Below are 18,097 nucleotides of genomic sequence, written 5' to 3' on the forward strand. Positions count from 1 at the left end.
CCCGAAGCCACTCCTGCATTGTCTTGGCTCTGTGCTTAGATTTGTTGTCCTGATGTAAGGTGAACCGTCACCCCAGTCTGAGGTCCTGAGCACTCCAGAGCAGTGTTTTCATCAAGGATCTCTGTACTTTTCTCCGTTCATCTTTCCCTCGATCTTGTCTAGTCTTCCAGTCTCTGCCACTGAAATTAATCCCCACAGCATGATGCTGCCACCACCATGCTTCACCGTAGGGATGGTGCCAGGTTTCCTCAAGACGTGATGCTTGGCATTCAGACCAAAGAGTTCAATCTCTGTTTCATCAGACCAAAGAATCTTGTTTCTCATGGTCTGAGAGTCTTTAGGTGCCTTTTGGCAAACACCAAGCGGGCTGCCATCAGGTTCTTGCTCACCTCCCTGACCAAGGCCCTTCACCCCCGATTGCTCAGTTTGTCCGGGCAGCCAGCTCTAGGAAGAGTCTTGGTGGTTTCAAACTTCTTCCATTTAAGAATGTTGGAGGCCACCGTGTTCTTGGTGACCTTCAATGCTGCAGAATTGTTTTGATACCCTTCCCCAGATCTGTGCCTCGACACAATCCTGTTTCACGGCTCTATGGACAATTCCTTTGACCTCATGGCTTGGGTTTTGCTCTGACATGCACTGTCAACAGTGGGACCTTATATAGACAGGTGTGTGCCTTTCCAAATCCTGTCCAATCAATTGAATTTACCACAGGTGGACTCCAATCAATTTGTAGGACCATCTGAAGGATGATCAATGGAAACAGGATGCACCTGAGCTCAATTTCGAGTCTCATAGCAAAGGGTCTGTATACTTATGTAAAAAAGCTATTTCTCTTTTTTCATTTGATAAATTTGCCAACATTTCTAAAAACCTGTTTTTTCTTTGTCATAGTGGGAAATTGTGTGTATTGATTGATGAGCAAAAAAAATAATTTCCTCTATTTTAGAATAAGGCATAACAAAATTTGTCAAAGGGTCTGAATAGTTTCCAAATGCATTGTACCTCTCCATTCTCAAATCTGCCCTTGCTCCTGACATCCTACTCCTTCATGCCTTTGCTTGTTCTTTTCTTCTCTGCCACCTCTCTTCTCCTTCTCTCCTCTCCCCTCCTCTTTTCTAATAATCTCTATTCCCCCTTTGCTTTGCATCTGTGAATTAGTTTCCCTGGCTGCATGGGAGAGTGTGATATGTTGTGACATTTTCTGGCAATGCTATTTCTCATCCACCTTGTGATTATTTTTCTTTCGGTTTTCTCCATCAGCTGCTTTAGGAGAAAATAATCACAATAATAATCACAATAATAAGCATTTCCAGCCAAGGCCCCCCCACCCGTTGCTGGTATTTTAAATAATTCCTACAGTTAATGGGTGTTATAATGAAAAGAAGCAGCAGCTAGCCAGGTAAGACTGCTGCGAGGTCTTAATGTCCACAAACATTCAGCTCCCAGTGGAATGTGAGTAGGGCCCTATTCTCCACAGACAGGCCTATGTGTTTGGAGAGGTTATTAAGAAGAGAGCAAAATCATATGTTGCTCTTAGTAGCCCACAACAGTAACCCTCTCACATAATAAATACAACTCCTTTGACTGAGCACTGGAATATTCCATTTCATTTTAATGTGAAGTTGTTTTTCTTACCAATCTTAAGTACGTACTGCTCCACAAAGCCTGTTTCCCAGATTAAATGGGCATCAGAACTAGATTATAGATCGTATGCCCATCACATTGTGTGCCAGGGAGAAGCTCCACTAACTCAATTTCAAACTGCTGCTGGTCTCAACACAGCCCTGTCCCTCATTTCCTTCCCAGAGATGGGAAAGAGAGAAACAAGGAAGTGTGTTAGCCTCCAGACAAAGTCTGGGGAAGAGAAAGAAGAAGGGAGCATCTCTCCTCACAGCCTGCAGCAGAGGATTAGCTTCCCATTCTAGCTCCACAAGTCAACCAATCCCCATCTCACCAGCTCCCTGTCTACTTCTCATCTCTGGGCTGCTACAGGATAATAGCAGAGCTGCAAGGCCAGGGGCGTACAGACAGGGCACTGACAATAGACCAGATAACTGAACTGACTGGGTCCACTCACATCCCAGAACAGATTATTCATGATGGCTGCTCTCTCTCCTTGCCCCCCCCGTTCTCACTTTGCCTGTCTCAAAAGGAACCTTTCTGGTTATTGCATATCATAACAAAGTGCTATTTAAAGTGATGCATATCAATTACACAACAGCACTCAGACTTGTAGAGTATCACCGGTCAATATTAATTTCTGAAAATACAATAATCTTATTGCATTGCTAGGAAAAACACTTAGGGATAACCACTTGGCCCTATATTGCACAGTATAATATTTAATGGTAAATTATACAGGGAAATTATACAAGTTGCTATGAAGTATTAGCACTATCCTTAGGCAAGTACTGCATAGAAACTTTTGGCAGTAATATTCCTAATTTACTGGTTTGATGTACAATCTCTGTATAATGATGTGGCATAATGAAGATTGATCTGTCTGAGTCGTTGTTTGGTGGAAGTAAAAAGATGACAATCAGTCAGTAGAAAGTAAACACCCAATGTCAATGGTTACAAAGATGAATTTAAACTCTCAGTCAACTTTTACTGCCAACAATATTGTGTGTCGCCTATATGGGGGGAAAATAGGCTTTATTGTTACTCTGTTGTAGCATTAATTCCTTTAATGTAACGCTGAAGTGTGACCAAATTGCCTATTAATGAATGCGAGATAAGCTTGAATGCAAACAAACTGTACACTGGATAATGATTTAATGCCTATCAACACACATATGAGTTTAACTTAATCTATGTGACATAGCAGAGTGAAGTAGAGAACAAAAGATGAGCTCAGTTTGTGCTGAGACATGTTGATGTGGATGTGATGATAATGAAGATGACGAGGAGGAGGGAAAGAGGGAGAGAGAGTGATTACATGAGGGAATATGCATTTTAGATGCCAACAGAAGACAAACGGCTTCATTAAACTCTAGCCAAGCACAGCGTCTGCTTGTCTCACTATAAATGGGCAGAATTTACATGTTTCACGCGACATCTGTTTTTGCTGGGACACATGGGGAGGAGAAAACTCAGTCTCTATAGTGTTGATGTGTTGAAATAAATACAGATAATCACAGGCCCTTGTCCCCAACAACCTCCATCTTCATCAACACCAAAAATTCTAATCGCACCCTTTAAATCAAAATCAAGGGGCAGCAGCGTGCTGTATCTGTTACTGAAACGTAACTCTTTAAGGCCCTAAACTGAACTCTGTTAGATAAACCACAACCAAATGCTTGCAAGTAATCTATGAAAGTAATCATCCATGAAAGTGATCTCTTTCTCCTGATCTAACACTAACACCCACCTGCTATAAACACATTAACAATGAGAAAAAGTTCAACAAATTACCAAAGATCTTTCCCCTTTAGAGCACAAATCATAATTCATTTCCACATTTGTTCCATCTGTATGCTCATGTTTGTTTAGTTCAGATTGAGCAGCTGTTGTGCCTGATTGTGTCTCATCAGCAGTGCATTTCCAGATCCAGGAGCCTTTTCTTTGTCCCAGTGTGAGCTATAGCAACTGTTTTTCTGTTATCACGACACAACACTGCTCTGTTGGCTTTAATCTGGGTACCGGTACTTCAGTTCTCCACCCGTAATGCTCTTGTTCGTGTTATGACAGATGGTAAAGAGTGTGTTTTCTGGTGTTAAAATGATATTGTCCTTGAATATGGGATTGTTGTTGAATTAATTGTTGATGTGCAGACAGAGCTATATATCCATTCTCAATCGAATAACAAGGTTTTGTCTGGAAGTGTTTTGTTTCCATTTGATACCACATATTGATGTTGTGTCTGGGTTTGTGTGTCTCCACTCTGAGGTGATAGGTCTAGATCTGCTGGGATTTTTATAGCAAAAGGAACTTTATAGGTTGATTTTGTTTTTAGGTTTACAGAGAGTCATAAGGATTATCTCTCTCCGTTTTAATCTTTCACTAGAGGAAAATGCCCCCACTCAAAGCGCCACCTCCCTAATAACACAGCAATGGAAATGAAACCGGCTCTCGTTTGAACAATTTGACATTTATGACACATGCATCTTGACACGTTCACCTCCCCTCCACTCAAACTCTTCCAGGTTCCTGGAAAGCGCATTGTGGTGAGATGATTCTCTAATTGCTGATTTTGCTATGTGTGGGTAATTGCCAGTGACCTCCAGGGCTATTTTGAATGAAGCTGCTTTTCAATCCCCTCTAATCTCTAAGCAACAGAAAGCTTGCACCCCAAATGACACCCTATTCCCTACATAGAGCCCGAGTACAACAGCAAACAAAATACCACACAGCCATGCCTGACTCATACAGCACAGCCATGCCTGACTCATACAGCACAGCCATGCCTGAATCATACAGCACAGCCATGCCTGACTCATACAGCACAGCCATGCCTGACTCATACAGCACAGCCATGCCTGCCTCATACAGCACAGCCATGCCTGCCTCATACAGCACAGCCATGCCTGCCCCATACAGCACAGCCATGCCTGACTCATACAGCACAGCCATGCCTGACTCATACAGCACAGCCATGCCTGCCTCATACAGCACAGCCATGCCTGACTCATACAGCACAGCCATGCCTGAGCTCATACAGCACAGCCATGCCTGAATCATACAGCACAGCCATGCCTGGCTCATACAGCACAGCCATGCCTGAATCATACAGCACAGCCATGCCTGAATCATACAGCACAGCCATGCCTGAATCATACAGCACAGCCATGAATGACTCATACAGCACAGCCATGCCTGACTCATACAGCACAGCCATGCCTGAATCATACAGCACAGCCATGCCTGAATCATACAGCACAGCCATGCCTGACTCATACAGCACAGCCATGCCTGAATCATACAGCACAGCCATGCCTGAATGCCTGAATCACAGCACAGCCATGCCTGGCTCATACAGCACAGCCATGCCTGAATCATACAGCACAGCCATGCCTGAATCATACAGCACAGCCATGAATGACTCATACAGCACAGCCATGCCTGACTCATACAGCACAGCCATGCCTGAATCATACAGCACAGCCATGCCTGAATCATACAGCACAGCCATGCCTGACTCATACAGCACAGCCATGCCTGAATCATACAGCACAGCCATGCCTGACTCATACAGCACAGCCATGCCTGACTCATACAGCACAGCCATTCCTGAATCATACAGCACAACCATGCTTGAATCATACAGCACAGCCATGAATGACTCATACAGCACAGCCATGCCTGACTCATACAGCACAGCCATGCCTGAATCATACAGCACAGCCATGCCTGAATCATACAGCACAGCCATGCCTGACTCGTACAGCACAGCCATGCCTGACTCGTACAGCACAGCCATGCCTGACTCATACAGCACAGCCATGCCTGACTCATACAGCCATGCCTGACTCATACAGCCATGCCTGACTCATACAGCACAGCCATGCCTGAGTCATACAGAACATCCATGCCTGAATCATACAGCACAGCCATGCCTGAATCATACAGCACAGCCATGCCTGACTCATACAGCACAGCCATGCCTGACTCATACAGTACAGCCATGCCTGACTCATACAGCCATGCCTGACTCATACAGCACAGCCATGCCTGACTCATACAGCACAGCCATGCCTGACTCATACAGCACATCCATGCCTGACTCATACAGCACAGCCATGCCTGACTCATACAGCACAGCCATGCCTGACTCATACAGCACAGCCATGCCTGACTCATACAGCCATGCCTGACTCATACAGCACAGCCATGCCTGACTCATACAGCACAGCCATGCCTGAGTCATACAGAACATCCATGCCTGAATCATACAGCACAGCCATGCCTGAATCATACAGCACAGCCATGCCTGAATCATACAGCACAGCCATGCCTGACTCATACAGCACAGCCATGCCTGACTCATACAGTACAGCCATGCCTGACTCATACAGCCATGCCTGACTCATACAGCACAGCCATGCCTGACTCATACAGCACAGCCATGCCTGAGTCATACAGCACATCCATGCCTGACTCATACAGCACAGCCATGCCTGACTCATACAGCACAGCCATGCCTGACTCATACAGCCATGCCTGACTCATACAGCCATGCCTGACTCATACAGCACAGCCATGCCTGACTCATACAGCACAGCCATGCCTGAGTCATACAGAACATCCATGCCTGAATCATACAGCACAGCCATGCCTGAATCATACAGCACAGCCATGCCTGAATCATACAGCACAGCCATGCCTGACTCATACAGCACAGCCATGCCTGACTCATACAGTACAGCCATGCCTGACTCATACAGCCATGCCTGACTCATACAGCACAGCCATGCCTGACTCATACAGCACAGCCATGCCTGAGTCATACAGCACATCCATGCCTGACTCATACAGCACAGCCATGCCTGACTCATACAGCACAGCCATGCCTGACTCATACAGCCATGCCTGACTCATACAGCACAGCCATGCCTGACTCATACAGCACAGCCATGCCTGACTCATACAGCACAGCCATGCCTGAGTCATACAGCACATCCATGCCTGAATCATACAGCACAGCCATGCCTGAGTCATACAGCACAGCCATGCCTGAATCATACAGCACAGCCATGCCTGAATCATACAGCACAGCCATGCCTGAGTCATACAGCACAGCCATGCCTGACTCATACAACACAGCCATGCCTGAATCATACAGCACAGCCATGCCTGAATCATACAGCACAGCCATGCCTGACTCATACAGCACAGCCATGCCTGCCTCATACAGCACAGCCATGCCTGACTCATACAGCACAGCCATGCCTGACTCATACAGCACAGCCATGCCTGCCTCATACAGCACAGCCATGCCTGACTCATACAGCACAGCCATGCCTGACTCATACCGCACACAGTCGTGCCTGACTCATACCGCACACAGTCGTGCCTGACTCATACAGCGCAGCCGTGCCTGACTCATACAGCACACAGTCGTGCCTGACTCATACAGCACAGCCCTGCCTGACTCATACCGCACACAGTCGTGCCTGACTCATACAGCACAGCCATGCCTGACTCATACCGCACACAGTCGTGCCTGACTCATACCGCACACAGTCGTGCCTGACTCATACCGCACACAGTGCTGTCTCTCTGCGTCATTCAATAAAGAGTAATCTCATCTACACAACACATGGACCTGCTCTGCCAAGCCACATCTCTCTCAACCATGATCCAAGTGATTCATGTTCCTTTGATCTGGAAATGACACACAGTTTGTTTTGTACAGTTCTCTATTAAGTTGATTGAAGCTCAGAGTCAAAGGAAAGAGAGAAGTTTATCACATAGCTAGTATCTGGAGACCTTGGAGCCGCCTGAATCAACCCTGTATTGAAGTGGAAAGAAACTGATACTTGGTAAATCTGAAATGGAAATGTCCCAAGCCATCAGAGAAATGTGTATAGCTACAGTACTCACAACAGTGCCTCGTGTTTGTAACAGAGAGAGCTGTGTTATTGATGTTTTTCTAACAGGTGTGTATTGTGTCCTACTCACAGGTAGTCGCCCAGCCTCTGGTACTGGCACTCTGGTCATCCACCTAGAGGACTACAATGACAATGCTCCCTACGTTCACCCATCTGTGGTACGGGTGTGTGAAGACACCAAGGACAGTGTGGTGATCGTGGGGGGGCGGGACAGGGACATCCACCCCAACGCTGGGCCCTTTAAGATCGAGCTGGGGAAGCAGCCAGGGCTGGAGAAGACGTGGAAGGTCTCCAGGGTCAACAGTGAGTTCAGACTGTAACCTACAGTACACCCCCTAGACTGATACAGGCACTCACAGTACATTTTAGCAGTACAAGCCCATGCTTTGTGATGGGTAAAGTGGGGAATTATAGGGCTATTTCATACGGTCTCCTCTCCCATATAAAGTAAGAAGACGTGTCATTAGAAACATGGGGTGTGGTGGGGGGGGGACTGCCATACATCCGTTGAATGTGTCTCTGGGGACAGGCGTTAGACAGTAGGCCTACTTGTTCTCTGCTATATGTCTCCGTAATGTCAGGTTCTATGGGTGGCCTCAGTGGGACAGCAGGGCTGTGGATGAGAGGAGCGGCAGACATGGAGCACAGACATTGATTCAGGATTTGCATCATGTCTGCCGGACCTGCTGCTCCTCTGATTGAAGGACTGACTGACAGAGGCTAAAGCCTGTGCAAAAGCATTGCATGTGGGTGACAGGGGGAAATGCCCTTCAATCAACTCTGCTGGGATAGATAGGGAGCACAAAGAGACAGGTTGACGAGAAATGGATATACAGCATTCTAGCTAGAATGATCCTGGCCATGACCTATGTGTGTTTACTTCTGTTAGTCTGGTGTGTGTGTGTGTGTGTGTGTGTGTGTGTGTGTGTGTGTGTGTGTGTGTGTGTGTGTGTGTGTGTGTGTGTGTGTGTGTGTGTGTGTGTGTGTGTGTGTGTGTGTGTGTGTGTGTGTGTGTGTGTGTGTGTGTGTGTGTGTGTGTGTGTGTCTGTGCGCGTCTGTGTGCCGCTGTGTGTGTGTGTCTGTGAATTAAATTGCTTCTACTTTTCAGTTTACTGAGATACCATTTTTTCAATTACTAAAATTGACCCCATCCCTGCTGCGTGCATGTGTGCTGTTTATGCATCTCTATTCATTTGTCTGTTTAATTAACTGTCATGATTGTACAGTGTGGCCCATGCTCCAGCATGTAAGTATATAAACATAATTATCTTGTCAGTTAACCTCATTGCCTGGTCTCTATTTCAGACACACATGCCCAGATCATGCTGCTACAGAGTATGAAGAGGGCCAACTACCAGTTACCCCTGGTAGTGACAGACTCTGGCCTGCCTCCACTCTCCAACAGCACCGAGATCAAGGTCCAAGTGTGTACCTGTAAGAAGAACAGAATGGACTGCAGTGGTGCTGGCTCTGTATGCTCCAACCTGATGATGCTGCTGGCTCTAGTCCTGCTCTCCCTATTCTGTGAGTATACAGTATCTCTAGTCCTGCTCTGCCTATTCTGTGAGTATACGGTATCTCTAGCCCTGCTCTCCCTATTCTGTGAGTATACAGTATCTCTAGTCCTGCTCTCCCCATTCTGTGAGTATACTGTATCTCTAGTCCTGCTCTCCCTATTTTGTGAGTATACTGTATCTCTAGTCCTGCTCTCCCCATTCTGTGAGTATACTGTATCTCTAGTCCTGCTCTCCCTATTTTGTGAGTATACTGTATCTCTAGTCCTGCTCTCCCTATTCTGTGAATATACAGTATCTCTAGTCCTGCTCTCCCTATTCTGTGAGTATACAGTATCTCTAGTCCTGCTCTCCCTATTCTGTGAGTATACGGTATCTCTAGTCCTGTTCTCCCTATTCTGTGAGTATACGGTATCTCTAGTCCTGCTCTCCCTATTCTGTGAGTATACACCAGCTCTAGTCGGTTGTGACTATGTGGTATACAGCTATGGGCGAGTTTAGCATTAAACTAACACAATAATTTGGACTTTGGTTTTGTAGCCAGATGATGAGTCAGAGTCATTGTCGGATTTTACTGTTAGTTTTACATACAAAATAATTGTACAGTTTCAGTTAATAAAACGGACAATTGTTTATTTTTGATGTAAGTACTGATGATGAGTGTACTGTTACTTGTATGTGTTGTATGCGTTGTATGCATATGCTTGCTGTAATTGTCACCTCCTGATATTGGCTACACTAGCTATTTCCCACACCGCTGCGGGACATTGTGGGACAATACAATCCTGGGAGGGAAAAGATTGGCCACGTTACTAGCTACTGCTGGCGACACAGTAGCTGCCCAGTGGGAAGCATCCCACGTCGGCAAGCACAACGGTGCACTGGGCATTTGCTTGCCTTGTCGCCTTGCTTACAGGGGTGCAGTAACGTTAGCTAATTGGCATGTCACTGTGACATCCATATGAACACTAGCTAGCTGGCATCACAGATGATTGGGGAAACCAGTTAGTTAAAAGTATATGAAATGTATTTAGATGATCTCATACTTATTTTTTATTTGTATTCTTACCCCCTTTTTCATGATATCAAATTGCGATCCAGTCTCATCGATGCAACTCCCCAACCGACTTGGGAGAGGCGAAGGTCGAGTCATGTGTCCTCCGAAACATGACCCGCTAAACCACCCTTCTTAACATCCAGAAAGTTAACCTGGAAGTAAGCCGCACCAATGTGTCGGAGGAAACACCGCTCAACTGACGACTGAAGTCAGCCTGGCCCGGCCTGCCACAGGGAGTCGCTAGAGCGTGACGAGCCAAGTAAAGCCCCCGCGCCCAAACCCTCCCCTAACCCAGACAACGGTGTGCACCGTCCTGTAGGACTCCAGGTAACGGCCTGTTGTGAAACAGCCTGGGATCGAACCCGGGTCTGTAGTGACGCCTCATGCACTGCAGTGCATTGGCCCACTGCGCCACTCGGGGGGCCCTTGACCACATACTTTTTCATAGGTCTGCAGCACACTAAATGGAGACTTAACGAACACCCCTACGCATGATGAAAGTGGTGATAGTTTCCCAGCCAGGGGTGATACAGTATATATCAGACACAATCTCATCCATAATGTTCTAAAACTTTTACACCGCATACGTAGAGTTCTATCCAGACTCCACATTCCTCTGCCTTAAACGTTAATGGTATGTGTGCTTGTTGATGGTGGTAAAACTGCTGCTGCTGCTGCTGCTAATATCGACATGCCTTGGGCAGAATATACGCTCATTTAATCTCAGGCGTCTTTACTGCGACTTTTAGACCTGTTCCCAGCGTCTCTTTTTGTTTGTGTTGGTGTGTCTGTGTCTCCCCCACCGTTAATCTAGCATCCCCCGCTACAGCCAGAAGCTTTCCAGGGACTCCTGTTGGGAGCTCACACTGTATATCTCATTTATACCATTGGTGATACATTAATAATTTACTCCTCCAATGAGAATGGGAGGCATAATGGTGCACTTCTAACAGCCAGTCTTCTGGAGGAATAAAATAACTTTCAACTGTTAAATATATGCCTATCCTGGGTTCAGAGGGGGATTGTGGGCTGGGCTGGTTTTACGGCTGAGTTCCGTGCCCACGGCAGTGTTCGGCAGGAGGGGAGCCAGAGAATGGAGGGAGGGAGGAGGGGGAAAGAGAGGAGGATGTCCCATCTGTAATTCAACGCACAATGGAGCCATTGAGAGTGTTGAGCAAAAGACGCCTGCAGGCCTGATCATACCAAGCAGCCACTAACTTTCTCCCTCATCAGTCCCTCTCTCTCTCTCTCTCTCTCTCTCTCTCTCTCTCTCTCTCTCTCTCTCTCTCTCTCTCTCTCTCTCTCTCTCTCTCTCTCTCTCTTTTCTCCCTCTCATCACTCTCTCTCTCTCTATTCGCTCACCCACTTCCATTTCCCTTCTCTCTCAGTTTTTCTTCTTCTCTATCACTCATTCATTCATTCACTCTCTCTCTCTTTATCTCTCAATCTCCAGGCATCCCTGACTTACAATCACAATCTCTTTTCCTCATCTCCTAATTTTCTCTCCATATCTCTCTATCTCACGTCGTTCCTCCATCCATCACTCTCCCTTTGGGTATGTATCTCTCCATCTGTCCTCTTTTCTGTCTCACTACTCACTTCTCTCTCTCCCCCTCTCTGCCTCTCTAAGGCCAGCTGTGAGGCCAGGGGCATACAGACAGGGTTCTGACAATAGACCAGATAACTGAACTGACTGGGTTCACTCAGTGGACCTGAGGAGGGATCTTGACATTCAACCTGACGCATCCCAGAGATGATTAATCATGATAAGCCTGCTTTTTTTCTTCTTCTCTCTCTCTCTCTCTCTCTCTCTCTCTCTCTCTCTCTCTCTCTCTCTCTCTCTCTCTCTCTCTCTCTCTCTCTCTCTCTCTCTCTCTCTCTCTCTCTCTCTCTCTCTCTCTCTCTCTCTCTCTCTCTCTCTCTCGTCTCTCTCTCTCTCTCTCTCTCTCTCTCTCTCTCTCTCTCGTCTCTCTCTCTCTCTCTCTCTCTCTCTCTCTCTCTCTCTCTCTCTCTCTCTCTCTCTCTCTCTCTCTCTCTCTCTCTCGTCTATGTTTTAGATGCTTTGTTACCAGTGGCCAATGTGGAAACAGCCGGTGTGTGTATGAGCCAGTTAATGTTAAATGGGTGGCATGCAGAGCTTTTCATTGGCATTCATTATGACACACCATCATGTACTGATAGACCTCGGCATTCATTAACCAACTAAAGCATGTCGTTTCATTGGCCAAAACCATAGCTGAATGGGGTGTGTTATGTGGAGTCGCAGTATAGCATCAACAGCAGGCACTGCGGCATATTATTAAGCTGAGCTCTGCAGCTCGGAGAGACAGGTAGTGATATATGGAGAGAGGTCATCTTTGTCTGTCTCCAGTGGGAGCTGGTGAGAAGAGAGCTGGGCCATAGAGGTCCCCTCTGTATCAGAGTCGGTACAGCGATACACAGAGAGAGATGACTTCTGTCAGGCCACATCAGCCAGACCCAGGCTCTACCGCTCAGGCACAGATAGAGGAGACTGATCACTCTTGTAGCGGGGCCAGATAGTGAGAGAAGTCGAGGAGAAAGATACTGTGATTTCAATTCCCTTATCACCAGGCTGAACTCTGACCCCTCAGCAGAAAGACAGTGAAAAAATAGAAAGAGCTCAAGGCAAGTGACAGAAGAGTCTGAGAGAAGAAAGGTGTGAGGAGATTAGACTGTCTGTACCCCCTCTGACACGAATCACACACGCTCACACATATCCAATCTCATACTGTACGTGCATGCTGTCTAACACCCACACTCCCTCCCTTCCCTACTGTACTTACCGCAGGCAGGTTGGGAGGATGGGCTCATAATAATCACTGGAATGGAATTTATGGAATGGTTTCAAACACATGTTTGTGTTACTATTGTTACCTCCCCTCACCAGCCCCCTGTGGTACGTACAATTATGTGCCTTCACCCACACACTGTAAAGACACAATTTCTGAACACATTCACACACGTACTTTCTGTAGAATTGACATTTACACTGCATCTGCCTGCAGGCCTTCTATAGCAGGCTCTATGTATGGGAAAGAAAGGTCTGAAACACTGTATGGGTGGTGGAGCTTGCTGTAAGTTCACCAGAGAGGACTGCACTCAGCCTAAGGAGAGATGCTGCTCCATCATATTGTTGGGCAATATTACGATAGTAACAGATATCGAAGATGATTGACAGCCATCTAATTATTTTTAAATCCACATTTTCTCTTTTCTCTTCATTTGATATGAACATAAGTTCTGTTTTTATGCATGCTGGCTTCTCTCGCCTCCTACCGCCCAGAGTCCTCCAAAAGTTTGAAGTTGTTTCTGAATAACCTAAAAACATGACAAGCCTAAGGTAATAATGAGATAGTTATAACAAACAATAGCAATAGAGAAAAATCTAACGAGTAGTTTGAACAAATCTTACAGTTGAGCAAAGCTTAGTCTAAAAGAAAGAAGGCAACAGTAAACATGCCGTTCCCCACGAGTGATGCCAGTGGTGTCTGAGATATTACGTTGACAGACCATTGTCCATGGATGCCGCCTATACAGTTTCGTGCAGATCAGTCATTCAGTGCCAGAAGAGTAGCGTTTTTCACAAAATTCTAAATGGCAGAAAATCTGTCATGGTGGACCTTATGGGTCAAATGTCTTCCTTGTGAGGAGAGGGACCTATGTACCGAATTCCATGACTTAAGGTCAAATGGGATGAGGGGCGTGACCTTTCAAAGGTAGCATTTTCATTCTGTTGTTATAGTGACCCCATCTGGCCAATCAGTGTAATTTAGTAAATTCCGGATCTCTCTGGCAAGACGCATCATTCACCTAAGTTTTGTCAAAATCGGGCCAGTGCTGTTTTGAGACGTGTGATAAACGCACTAACGTACTAACAGATGGAAACAGATAAACAGTCCCCTCCCAGACTTCATCGTGTGGGACAATGATGCCTGCATCCCTCCTCCTTGCTGCTCCGAACCAAACGGCCAAAGCCAAATCCTCATTAAAATAGCCCATCAAAAGCATTAAGAAAAGTTAAAGTTATTAAGAGTATTTCCCAAATAGGCTTCTAATTAAGTGTTTAATGTCCTAGTTGCAGCTTTCAAATGGGAACCATTTTGAAAGTCAGAGTTTATAGGTGATTCTCTCTCACAGCTTTATTTTGAATGAAAGATTTTAAAGGCAACAAGAAATGACATTGAGCAAACAATACCAATATGGAAAAATCTAATGAGAAAACTAATCTAATAAGAAAACTTACAGCTTAGCAAAGCTTATGAGATAAGCAATGTGTAAAGTAGGCTATTATTAGCAATGTATATAAACTACCTACAGTGTACAGAAGCCTAGACCGAATAACAGTGGGAGGTCAGGCAAACATGTGAATCACATTTCTGGGGACAGTTGCATGTTTTGCAGCCAGGTTGTCATGATATCAGATCAATCAAAATCAAATTAAAATGTTATTTGTCACATATATAACAGTGAAATGTTTACTTACATACAAGCCCTTAACTAACAATGCAGTTTTAAGAAAACACCATCAACAAAAATGTAAGAGATAATAAAAACTAATAATTAAGGAGCAGCAGTAAATAACAATAGCGGGGCCACATACAGGGGGTACCAGTACAGAGTCAATGTGGAGGCTACATACAGGGGGTACCGGTACAGAGTCAATGTGGAGGCTACATACAGGGGGTACCAGTACAGAATCAATGTGGAGGCTACATACAGGGGGTACCGGTACAGAGTCAATGTGGAGGCTACATACAGGGGGTACCAGTACAGAGTCAATGTGGAGGCTATATGCAGGGGGTACTAGTACAGAGTCAATGTGGAGGCTATATGCAGGGGGTACCAGTACAGAGTCAATGTGGAGGCTACATACAGGGGGTACCGGTACAGAGTCAATGTGGAGGCTACATACAGGGGTACCAGTACAGAGTCAATGTGGAGGCTATATGCAGGGGGTACTAGTACAGAGTCAATGTGGAGGCTATATGCAGGGGGTACCAGTACAGAGTCAATGTGGAGGCTATATGCAGGGGGTACTAGTACAGAGTCAATGTGGAGGCTGTATGCAGGGGGTACCAGTACAGAGTCAATGTGGAGGCTATATGCAGGGGGTACTAGTACAGAGTCAATGTGGAGGCTATATGCAGGAGGTACTAGTACAGAGTCAATGTGGAGGCTGTATGCAGGGGGTACCAGTACAGAGTCAATGTGGAGGCTATATGCAGGGGGTACTAGTACAGAGTCAATGTGGAGGCTATATGCAGGGGGTACCGGTACAGAGTCAATGTGGAGGCTATATACAGGGGGTACCGGTACAGAGTCAATGTGGAGGCTATATACAGCGGGTACCGGTACAGAGTCAGTGTGGAGGCTACATACAGGCGGTACCGGTACAGAGTCAATGTGGAGGCTACATACAGGGGGTACCGGTACAGAGTCAGTGTGGAGGCTATATACAGGGGGTACTGGTACAGAGTCAATGTGGAGGCTACATACAGGGGGTACCGGTACAGAGTCAATGTGGAGGCTACATACAGGGGGTACTGGTACAGAGTCAATGTGGAGGCTACATACAGGGGGTACCGGTACAGAGTCAATGTGGAGGCTACATACAGGGGGTACCAGTACAGAGTCAATGTGGAGGCTATATGCAGGGGGTACTAGTACAGAGTCAATGTGGAGGCTATATGCAGGGGGTACCAGTACAGAGTCAATGTGGAGGCTATATGCAGGGGGTACTAGTACAGAGTCAATGTGGAGGCTATATGCAGTGGGTACTAGTACAGAGTCAATGTGGAGGCTATATGCAGGGGGTACCGGTACAGAGTCAATGTGGAGGCTATATGCAGGGGGTACTAGTACAGAGTCAATGTGGAGGCTATATGCAGGGGGTACTAGTACAGAGTCAATGTGGAGGCTACATACAGGGGGTACCGGTACAGAGTCAATGTGGAGGCTATATGCAGGGGGTACCAGTACAGAGTCAATTTGGAGGTTATATGCAGGGGGTACCAGTACAGAGTCAATGTGGAGGTTATATGCAGGGGGTACCGGTTCAGAGTCAATGTGGAGGCTATATGCAGGGGGTACAGGTACAGAGTCAATGTGGAGGCTATATACAGGGGGTACCGGTACAGAGTCAGTGTGGAGGCTACATACAGGCGGTACCGGTACAGAGTCAATGTGGAGGCTACATACAGGGGGTACCGGTACAGAGTCAATGTGGAGGCTATATACAGGGGGTACCGGTACAGAGTCAGTGTGGAGGCTACATACAGGGGGTACCGGTACAGTGTCAATGTGGAGGCTACATACAGGGGGTATCGGTACAGAGTCAGTGTGGAGGCTATATACAGGGGGTACCGGTACAGAGTCAATGTGGAGGCTACATACAGGGGGTACCAGTACAGAGTCAATGTGGAGGCTATATACAGGGGGTACCGGTACAGAGTCAGTGTGGAGGCTATATACAGGGGGTACCGGTACAGAGTCAGTGTGGAGGCTACATACAGGGGGTACCGGTAGGCAGAGTCAATGTGGAGGCTACATACAGGGGGTACCGGTACAGAGTCAATGTGGAGGCTATATACAGGGGGTACCGGTACAGAGTCAGTGTGGAGGCTACATACAGGGGGTACCGGTACAGTGTCAATGTGGAGGCTACATACAGGGGGTGTCGGGACAGAGTCAGTGTGGAGGCTATATACAGGGGGTACCGGTACAGAGTCAATGTGGAGGCTACATACAGGGGGTACCGGTACAGAGTCAATGTGGAGGCTATATACAGGGGGTACCAGTACAGAGTCAGTGTGGAGGCTATATACAGGGGGTACCGGTACAGAGTCAGTGTGGAGGCTACATACAGGGGGTACCGGTACAGAGTCAGTGTGGAGGCTACATACAGGGGGTACCGGTACAGAGTCAGTGTGGAGGCTACATACAGGGGGTACCGGTACAGAGTCAGTGTGGAGGCTACATACAGGGGGTACCGGTACAGAGTAAATGTGGAGGCTATATACAGGGGGTACCGGTACAGAGTCAGTGTGGAGGCTACAAACAGTGGGTACCTGTTCAAAGTCAATGTGGAGGCTACATACAGGGGGTACCGGTTCAGAGTCAGTGTGTCAATGTGCGGGGGTATCTGTGTTGAGGTAATTGAGGTAATGTACATGGAGGTAGGGTTATTAAAGTGGCTATGCATAGTTAATAACAGAGAGTAACAGCAGCGTAGGGGAATGGGGAGGGGGGGGTGCAAATAGTCTGGGTAGCCATTTGATTAGCTGTTCAGTAGTCTTATGTCTTGGGGGTAGAAGCTGTTTAGAAGCTCTTGGACCTAGACTTTGTACCTGTTCTTTGAGAGAACAGTCTATGAATAGGGTGGCTGGAGTCTTTGACAATTTTTAGGGCCTTCCTTTGACACTGCCTGGTATAGAGTTCCTGGATGGCAAGAAGCTTAGCCCAGGAGATGTACTGTGCCTTGCGGTCGAAGGCCGAGCAGTTGCCATACCAGACAGTGATTCAACCCGTCAGGATGCTCTCGATGGTGTAGCTGTAAAACCTTTTGAGGATCTGAGGACCCATGCCAAATCTTTTCAGTCTCCTGAGGGGGTATAGGTTTTGTCGTGCCCACTTCATGACTGTCTTGGTGTGCTTGGACCACGCTCGTTTGTTGGTGATGTGGACGCCAAGGAACTTGCTCCACTACAACCTGCTCCACTACAACCTGCTCCACTTTCCCACATACCTGTAACTCATGGGGCCTCAAATCCCACCTTGAGTTCTGCTGCTGTGCCTCTGTAACAGAGCCTAATTGGACAGGGTAGATTTCATGTCAAGCAACATACAGATGTAGCGTGTGTGTATTGTTTTGTTTGCTTGTGTGTGGTGGATTAAATGATCTGGACTGTGCTTACTGTTTGAAGGCAAACAAAATAATGACCATTGTTAGTAAGAGT

General features: G+C 46.7%; 1 protein-coding gene across 2 annotated transcripts in view; it reads left to right on the forward strand.

Moving 5' to 3' along the window:
- The window catches only part of cdh13 (cadherin 13, H-cadherin (heart)), a 607,588-nt gene that overhangs the window by 580,261 nt on the left and 9,230 nt on the right, over positions 1-18,097 (forward strand). For both annotated transcript variants that reach the window (XM_046352466.1, XM_046352473.1), the window contains 2 exons: positions 7,623-7,853; positions 8,856-9,074. In XM_046352466.1, coding sequence (XP_046208422.1) covers positions 7,623-7,853; positions 8,856-9,074 — 450 coding nt within the window. The remainder of the gene's footprint in view (positions 1-7,622; positions 7,854-8,855; positions 9,075-18,097) is intronic.

Source organism: Oncorhynchus gorbuscha, linkage group LG01 (assembly GCF_021184085.1).
Source record: "Oncorhynchus gorbuscha isolate QuinsamMale2020 ecotype Even-year linkage group LG01, OgorEven_v1.0, whole genome shotgun sequence".
Taxonomy (NCBI): domain Eukaryota; kingdom Metazoa; phylum Chordata; class Actinopteri; order Salmoniformes; family Salmonidae; genus Oncorhynchus; species Oncorhynchus gorbuscha.